Here is a 9,668-nt window from a genome sequence, read left to right on the forward strand (position 1 = left end):
GGTCGAAGAGCAGGTTTCTCAGATAAGGTCTCGGTTTGCATTCTCTAGCACCTCCCAGTTATGCTAGTAACCAGTTAAACCACACCAGCCTTTTTGTGGAGGTGTTCCTTGATTAGGAATGGTGTTTTATCCTCTACTAAGGACTGACCTCAGTTGGGGGTGGGGAGGGAGCGGGTCACCTAAATGGAGCAGGTTACTAGAGTTTAACACACCTTGTTCCTCTTCCCTACCTGGTTCCCAGGTATCTCTGGTCCTTCCTCCTTGTACCTTATGTTCCCCTGTTCCTTATCTTAGAACTCAATGGCAATTGTCTTCTCAGATCAGTGATGATTCCAAGGTGAAAGGCAGGATATTTGCATCCTGGGAGAGAAAGGACCGTAGAGGTCAAGTCCAAACTGGGTGATCTCATCAGCTACCTTGGCTCCAATCATCATCTCTCTGCAGATGACCCTCAGATCCACTTGTCCTGCCTTAACCTCTCTCCTGACCTCCAAACTCACATCTCCAACTGCCTGCCTATTGGGCTGGATAGACATCTCAAACTCAACATGTTCAAAACTAACCTCACTATGTTCCCCCTCACCTCCTGTCACACACCCCCAAGCCCTCTGTCAAGGAGCCTACCAGGCTTGCAGCCTACTGTGTCATCCTAGTCCCGCCCCCCCCCCCCGCCCAGCCCCCATAGCCAATAAATTGCCAAGTTCTGTCAATTTTGCCATCTCTTGTGTATGAGCACCTTTCTTCTCCGATGTAGTCACAATTCTGATGTAGACCCTCCTCACCTCAAACCTGGATTATCACAATAGCCTGCTTGGTGCGGAGGGGTTCTGCCTGCCTCAAATGTCTCCCCACTCCAAACTGTCTTCAACTCAGCTGTCAAAGAGACCTTCCTAAAGTGCAGGTCTCGGGGTCAGCTAGGTGGCGCAGTGGGTAAAGCATTGACTGTGGATTCAGGAGGACCCGAGTTCAAATCTGATCTCAGACACTTGACACTTACTAGCTGTGTGACCCTGGGCCAGTCACTTAACCCCCATTGCCCCACAAAACAAAACAAAACAAAACAAAACGAAAAAACCCCAAGTATTCTAAAGTGCAGGTCTGACCCCATCACTCCCTGACTCAAACTCTAGCGGCTCCCTATGGCCTCCAGGATCAGCAGCTTTCACAGCTTTAGGGCCTGGACCCTTCCTACTTCTCCAGTCTTTTCATGTCTTATTCCCCTCGATACAATGTGAGATGCAGTGGCGCTGTGCTCCTTGCTGTCCCTCACACAAGAAACTGCATCTACCAACTTGGAGCATTTTCCTTGCCCGGCCTCCATGCCTAGAACTCTCTCCCTCCTTATCTCTGCCTCCTGACTTCCCTCAGGTCCCAAGTGAGGTCCCACCTTCTGCCAAGAACCTCCCCCAGTCCTCCTCCATCTTAGCATCTTCCCTCTGAGATTACCCCCTATTTATCCTGTATGGACCTTAATTTGCACAAAGTGTCTCTCCCATTAGACTGTGAGCTCCTTGGGATCAAGGACTGCAACCCCAGGGCTTAGTCCAGTGCCTGGCACATAGTAGGTGCTGATTAAATGCTAGTTTCTTTTTTTCTTTTTTTGGTGAGGCAATTGGGGTTAAGTGACTTGCCCAGGGTCACACAGCTAGTAAGTGTTAAGTGTCTGAGGCCATATTTGAACTCAGGTCCTCCTGACTCCAGGGCCAGTGCTCTATCCACTATGCCACCTAGCTGCCCCTAAATGCTAGTTTCTTAATCAACAATTCTGTTGTTTTGCAGATGAGAAAAGTCCAGAGAGGTTGTAACTTACCCAAAGTCATACAGGTAGTATGGGGCAGAAATGTCAATTTAACCTAGATTCTCTGAACTCCATTTAGCTTCAGATGCTAAGTGACGATGACTTGGGACTTGGCACAAAGATGCCTGAATGTTAATTAGGAGGAAAGTATACAAGGACTGGGGGGATAGGCTATTTACATCGTGGGAAGGAAATGAGAGACTTGGGTGGAGGAAGTCAAGGACTAGGGGGCAGGATAATTGGGTCCTAATACCAATCCCTGTGAATAACAGGTTTGCCCTGTCTTCATCCCATCTCCAAGTCTGTGAACAACTCTATTGATGCCCTACCTCCCCAGTGCCTGGGGCAGAGCTGGGGTTGTGAAATCATTTGCAAATGGGGAAGAGCAAGGTCCCCCCTCCCTGAGCCCAAGGGATGGGTGGTGGGATGTAGGGGTGAGTCAATGGGGTGGGAGCCCTAACTCTACACGTTCACCTCCTGGGGGATATAAAGGACAAGGGCTGGGGCCACGCCTCAGAGCACTCCAAACCAGTCATCATGAAGGTCCCTGTCCTTTCTGTCATCGTCCTGCTCTCTCTCCTGGCTCTCCAATCTGCCCAGGGGGCTGCCCTAGGAGACTCTCAGGTGAGCACATGGTTATTTTTCCTTATCCCCCCTATGAGCATCAGTGTTTTCTCTTACTTGGGAAGCGGAGGGTGGGGTGGGGAGTGGCATTCCTGGATTCTTACTTCATTTCTTATAATGGTCATTTGGAGACTGAATTAGAACATGTGGCTAGGAGAGTTTGGGGAGAGGAACAGAATATTTGGATCTCGGTTGGGGAGGATGCCTAGATTTCTGGTATGTCTTTGTCCTGGGGGAAAATCAAGCAGAGGCTGATAGAATACCCGAGCTCCCATCTGCTTCCATATTCACTGCAGGGGCCCTTCATTCTGAAGTGCAGATGACATAAAAAGCCTAAGATTTGGGACAGTCCTAGGTCCTCCATGGATGAAAGTGTGTGTGTGTGTCTATACAGGTCTACTACCCAACACATACACATATATGTGTGTGTTTCTATACAGTAACCACCACTGTTGATGTTGCCTTTGGCAGAGAGAAAGAAGGGATAGTAGGGCTCTGTCTGGTCTCTTGAGGGCAGAAGTCTCTAGGTTATGACAGAAATCTAAAGTGTATGATACATGATGGGGAAGGGGAGAAGTGAAGCTCAAGGCAGGCAGGACAGGGTACACTGGGTGGGAGGAAAAGCATCTGTGAAGGAGCAGAATTAGATGAGCCATCAAGTCCTAGATTTAGCACTGGAAGTGCTTTGATCTCAGACGTCATTGGGTCCAACCTCCTCACTTTTCATAGGACAAGAGAGGTTGAGTGATTTTCTCATGGTCACACAGTCACTGTCTGGGGTGGGATTTGAACTCAGGTCTTGCTGACTCCAAGCCCACTGTGCCACCTTGTGGAAGTCAGAAACACAACAATCCCGGCTGGAAAAAGCAGGCAACCTGGCTCTCGCTTCTGAAGGAACTTCTCATGTGAAGAATTCTTTTTTCTCCTTATTCAGTGTTCATGTCCTCTGTAGATTATCAATGATTGGACTGGACACCCTAAAGCAAGACTTAGCCCCCCAAATCCCCTTCTGGTCCCCATTCTTGCAACTCCCCAACTCCCCATCTTCCCCTCCCCCAGGCCCAACCAACCACTAGGACAGAGAAGATAAACTGAGGCTCAGGAGAGATGGCAAAACTAAGACATTACTCAGGACTTTCTCCTGAATGCTAAAGTCAAAGAATAGGGTGGTAGAGACCATGATGATAATTTTCCTTTTTCCCTTCCCTTCTCCACTTTCCAGGGAGGGACCACAGCGGCAAATTATGCAGAGGGATCTGAGGTAGGCAACCTCATTTCTTTTCCCTATTTCTTGCTTTTGCCCTTCCTATGCCTTTGAACCTCCTTTGATGTCCATTTTTTTTTTACCTAGAACACAGACACCCAGTTCCTGAATGTTGATAGGTGGCGGTCTGTAAGTATAAGTTTTTGTCTCCCCAGTCCTTCCCAGACAGGCAAGATTCTACATCCATATTAATTAACAAGCTCCTCTCCCAGGCTCCAAAGTTGGGTAACTTTGGGGTGGTTTCACAACACTTGGGTGAATGATCTGTCCTTCTTTGGGGTGGGTGCTGGGGTAGTGGATGAACCCCACCCCTACCCCCACCCCTCACCTGCTCCTTCTACCCCCTCTCCATGCAGGCCTTCCAGTCGAAGGAGTTCCTAAACTGGCATGCCCTCTTTGAGGTAAGCATGTTGCCTTCTTGCTTCCTCTCAGGGTGGGGACAGAAGATGGCAGCTCTCAGAAACTCTCCCATGTTCTGGGGGAGGGCAATAGAGAAGATGCTTTTCTTATTCAACCAGCTGCCCCGGCAGGTCCTGTTCAGCAAATCACTCTACAAAGCTACTGCCAGATGTAGGGATGAGAGGAGAGGAGGGAGCAGGAGGAAGAGGCTGAAATGTTGCAGTCATTCACAAAATCAGAGAATTCGCCAGATCCTCCCGCCCAGCCTCCTCACTTAATGAGAAAAGTTGAATTCACTATAGAAATGATTTGGTGAAACCCGAGGTCACACAAGTTCAGGAGATCTTGGATTTCAAGTTGGAAATGACCCCTGAGGCTAACTAGTAGTCTCCTAAATTAGAGCAACTGAAGCCCAGGGAAGTTACTGCCTTGCTTAGAGTTCTGCAAAGAGTAAGCATCAGAGGCAGGATTTGAACCCCGGCCCTCTGAGGCCAGAGCTGCTGGTCATTCTTCGGGACCACCTTGCCTCAGTTAGCAGCAGTCAGAACTAGAACCTGGGTCCCCATATCAACACTGCCACTTGTTCAATATTAACTAGAATGGGGGGCAGCTAGGTGGCGCAGTGGATAAAGCACCGGCCTTGGATTCAGGAGGACCTGAGTTTAAGTCCAGCCTCAGACACTTGACACTTCCTAGCTGTGTGACCCTGGGCAAGTCACTTAATCCTCATTGCCCCACAAAAAATATTAACTAGAATGATAATTTCTATAAAGCATGTAGTAAATCCTAAAGCAGGATATGAATGTCGGCTATTAAACAGTTATGGAGTAGCACTATGTCTCTGAGCCATGCTCACTCTTCCTCCCTTTCTGCTCCCACAACACCTTCTGACTCTTGGACCATATCTTTATTCTCTCCTTCCAGGCTATTAAAGAAAAACTCCCCTTCCTCAACTGGGAAGCCTTCCCCAAGGTAAGAAGTTGGGGTGCACTGGGAGGGTCCAAAAGGTTTGGAGGGGGTGAGGAGGAAGGGAGACAGTTGGGAAAGACGCAGGGGAAAGTTTGGGGATTGTTGTCTCCTGTTATCATATGCAGACAAATGGGAACTTGGCTAATGAAGTCCAGAGAAGGGTGGGTCCTTGAACTCCTGAGCCTGAAATTCTTGGGAAGGGTCCAATCTCCCTAATCCTGTAGCTGGGCCTCTGTTTCTGCCCAGAGGCCTCCAGTTCCCTGGGACATGGGGTCCCCATTTGTTCACCTTTCCTCCCCTCTCTCTGACCCCTTTTTCTAGTTGAAGGGAATGAGGAGTGTGATTCCTGACTCACAGTGACACTCCAACCCGCCAGACCCCCACGCCAATACCTCCCATCACGAAGCCCTGATTTTCAAGACCTAAACTGCCCTGGAGAATTTGGGGGAAGGTCTAAGATCTGCTTCATCCCAAGGACATCTCCCCTTGCCCTTGTAGGTGTAATAAAGATGATCGCACCTGTGAAAGCCTCCTTGTGCCTCTCGGCCCTTTGTTCAAGAATAGAGATGGGAGGGAAGCTGCGGGGTAGGGAGAGCCAGCAGGCAGGGGGCAGGAATCATGGGTCCTGAGGGTCAGGAAAAAGAGGAGGCAGGAGGGAGAGAACTGGAGACTGGATGGAAAAGGTGTGATGCTGCCAACTGCACCTCAAGGGGACACTTCCTGACATTACTCTGGAGGAGAGGATGACCTGCACCTGCGAAGGTGGCCTCAAGGGAACTTGAAGTCCTGACAGAGCCTATTCCACATCTCCTTACCCTCTCGACACCCCTAAGTAAAGCAGCACATTCATTTATCAAATACTTGCTGAGTCCCTACAAAACAGTCTGCAGTATACTGGAAGTAGCAAGGGTGGGGCAAGGATATAAAAGGGGTTAAGGCTGCATCTAAGTGCTTATTTTTAAAAATAGGTTTTATTGGTATTTTCTTTTTGAATTGCTTATAATTGGCCCCCTCCCATTCCTTTCTCTCTCCCCACTCTTAGATAGCTATCATCTATAATGAAAAAAAATATAGAAGAGAGAGAAGAGAGAGGGAGGGAGGAAGAGAGAAAGAAGGGGAGAGACAGATAGAGAATCAACACATTTCTAAAACTCTTATGTCATATGCAATGTACCACAGTTCTGACCTGTACAAAGGAATAGGAGAGGTATATTTGTGTGTCTTTTGTTTGGGGCCAAGCCAATAACTTATTGATACACTTCAGGCACAGTAATTTCCATCAGAGAGGTTCATCATAAGAAAGGGACAGAGTACTACAGATGCTGGAGAGAGAGTGAGCTTTATCCAAGGGATCAACATAGAAGGGACAATGGAGAAGAAGTTAAGAGAACAATCGATTTTAAATAGTCATTACGAATTGCATAACTACTATCTGTTACACTGTAGATTAGATGCCACTGAGAGGTGGATTATAAGGAAAGCTGAATGCCACAAAACTGATGCTGGAGAAGATTTTTGAGATTTCTTTGGACAGCAAGGAGATCGAGTCAGTCAATACTTAAAATAATTCATACTATTTGCTGGAAGGTCAAATACTGAAGCTGAAGCTGAAATACTTTGGCCACATAATGAGAAGATAAGACTCATTGGAAAAGACCCTGATGCTGAGAAAGAGTGAAGGCAAAAGGAAAAGGGGACCGCAGAGGAGGAGATGGATGGATGGCATCATGGAAACAATGAGCATGAGCCTGGACAGACTTGGGGAGATAGTGAAGGACAGAAGGGCCTAGTGTGCTATGGTCCATGGAGTCACAAAGTCATGACGTGCCTGAACAATTGAACAAGAAGATAGGGCCTTCTCTAGGGTTGGCCTATGCAGAGGTTTGAAAACAGTGACCACAGGGAGGAAATGAGCAAGAAATTGTCCAGAGTTTGCCCACTGAGCTTAATTTTCAAGCATTGAATTGTGGGGTGGTTAGGGAATACTACAGGGTTATACTTTTTTGGGGGGGGGCGGGGCAATGAGGGTTAAGTGACTTGCTAAGGGTCACACAGCTAGTGTCAAATGTCTGGATCCGGATTCGAACTCAGGTCTTCCTGAATCCAGGGCCAGTACTTTATCCACTGCGCCACCTCGCTGCCCTCCAAAGGTTATACTTTAAGAGCAGCCAAGGTCACAGTCAGTCTTCAGTCAGCTCATGGAAAGCTGCCCCTCTGACTCCATCAGGGACAACTCCCTCACATTTTGTAAAAGGTTAACAGGGGGTAGACTCATCTTTGCACTTTATTTGAACCTACTGACATCCTGTCTCCTGGTTTCCTGCCCCTTACTTTCTTTTTTTTTTTCCCCTTTTTTTCTTTTTTGTAGGGCAATGAGGGTTAAGTGACTTGCCCAGGGTCACACAGCTAGTAAGTGTCAAGTGTCTGAGGTCGGATTTGAACTCAGGTCCTCCTGAATCCAGGGCCGGTGCTTTATCCACTGTGCTACCTAGCTGCCCCCCTTACTTTCTTATTATAAATTACAAATAAGGCTGAGAATCCCCACCCCCAAATAAAAGAGTAATATCAGGCAAAGGGATTCCACAAGCCAGGCTATGAGAGAAGAGATGGGTCAGCTCAGGGAGAAAGGCAGCTGGGAATCAGCACCAGAGTAGGAAGAGATCTCAGTGGTTCTTGGTGTTGTAAGGGTTAAGAATCAGTTCCCTCAGTATTGTTTGAGAATTGTCCTTAGCCTCCTGAGAAAGGCAGAGACAATAACTAACCGTGTGAAAACTTTCCTGTGGACTGTGACCACATCACTGTTGTTCCCTTTTTGATATTACAAGAATGTAACTGAAAACTATGAGCTTTTGTCCTTTTTATCATTGTGTCCTTTCTTAATCTTTTTAAATTTTATGATGACTATAAATGTGAGTCAGAAATGGCTTTAACCAGAGAGTTCTCTGACCAGCAGGGGAAACAGTGCCGGCCAGAGGGTCTCCTTGCAATTGCTTGTATGATGCAGACTCTGCACCTCTCTCTCTAGAGGGTGACCTTCTCACCTTGGGGTTTCAGGCACAATCTGGAGGGGCTGGGAGCACCTTTCCAATGTTGTGGCTCAGGAGCCCCCAGTAGGGTTTATTTCTCTCCCGCCATTCCGCTTGGTTTGGGCTCCACCATCATCGCACTCCCCTTTGCCAATGATCTTTCCACTCCTCGAAAGTTTATCACCAGCAAACCCATCATCATGGAGACTGCTCCAGTTTTAGTTTCTATCACCTCTTCAGTTCCCTCAGTTGTCTCTGATTTGAGGACTGGAGAGCAGAGCAAAAAACCTCCTCCCACGAGGGCTCAGAAGTTCAACCAACTCTTCGTTTGCCTCCAGCTGCTCTGTGCAGTTTTGACTCCACCACCATCATCCCTCCCACAATGGGTCACCCTCTTCACATCTTGCTTTTGCACGCTGTCTTCCCCCATTAGATTGTAAGCTCCTCGGGGGGAGGGACTGTCTTTATATATATATATATTTTTTTTTAGTGAGGCAATCGGGGTTAAGTGACTTGCCCAGGGTCGTCACACAGCTAGTAAGTGTTAAGTGTCTGAGGCCGGATTTGAACTCAGGTACTCCTGACTCCAGGGCCGGTGCTCTATCCACTGCACCACCTAGCCGCCCCAGGACTGTCTTTATTCTTATCATTTGGATTCCCAGCTGTATTCCCAGTTTAGCACAGTGCCTGCACATACTAGGTGCTTAATAAATGGCCACTGTATTGTACTGTAACGCTGTTCTTCCTCAATTATCAGTTGAGCTGGCCAGATTTAATTAGCTTTTAGAAAATGGAATTTACCACAGTGCTATAACAAGAAGCACTGGTCTAAACCATACCCTCCCAAGTCTAGGACATATGCCACAAAGGCATACAAAGTCAAGGGGAAAGTGGCTTTAGGCTTAAAAAGCTCTCATAGCAAAGGGGTGAAAGGTTTGGTTGTAGGACATCTTGTCCTCCCCTCTGTGGGGACCTCACCAAGTTCTCCTTCCATGTGATGTAGCTTTCATGGGACTCCTGAATTCTATTCTTAGTTCCATGTGTAACTGCTGCCCTTAGACACAGCCTTTTGGGGAACACTGCTACCATCACAGATGAGAAAGCCTGAATCTTCCAGCCCTCTGAGGTGACTTGGTCAGGCTCATGCTGGTGGGAAAAGTCATGTCCTGGATTCAATCCTAGGTCCTCTGAGGCCAAATCCAAGGTTCTTTCTCCTATATCCCAGAGGCAAGTAGGTGGCACAGGCTTGGAGTTAGGAAGACCTGAGTTCAAATATCACCTCAGACACTTACTAGCTATGTGATCCTGGGCAAGTCACTTAACCCCAAGTGCCTTAAATATCTAGAGCCATCTCCAGTTGTCCTGCTGTATATTTTGCCACTGACATAGATGGCTCTGGAGGAGAGAGTGAGGTTAGTGACCTTGCACAGCCCTCCCTCACTTATATGCAATTCAGTGCAAGTCATCACATCACTTTTCGATATCAAGGTCCTTTTCTAGAATGAAGGACAAATAACAACTGTAAAATAAAGATATAATAGCACTTAATCCCCTGGGTTGTTGTGAGGATCAAATGGTATAATATTTG

The 9,668-nt window shown here is 47.5% G+C and overlaps 1 protein-coding gene across 1 annotated transcript; it reads left to right on the plus strand.

Annotated features, from left to right (window-relative positions):
* Positions 1-2,309: 2,309 nt before the first annotated feature.
* Positions 2,310-5,580, plus strand: LOC122751816 (keratinocyte differentiation associated protein). The gene is made up of 6 exons (XM_043998980.1): positions 2,310-2,422; positions 3,645-3,683; positions 3,774-3,815; positions 4,043-4,087; positions 5,010-5,057; positions 5,376-5,580. The coding sequence occupies exons 1-6, from the start codon at positions 2,336-2,338 to the stop codon at positions 5,412-5,414; spliced, it is 300 nt and encodes a 99-aa protein (XP_043854915.1). The 5' UTR covers positions 2,310-2,335; the 3' UTR covers positions 5,415-5,580.
* Positions 5,581-9,668: the final 4,088 nt, after the last annotated feature.

The sequence above is a fragment of the Dromiciops gliroides genome, chromosome 3 (genome assembly GCF_019393635.1).
Source record: "Dromiciops gliroides isolate mDroGli1 chromosome 3, mDroGli1.pri, whole genome shotgun sequence".
NCBI classification, from domain to species: Eukaryota; Metazoa; Chordata; class Mammalia; order Microbiotheria; family Microbiotheriidae; genus Dromiciops; species Dromiciops gliroides.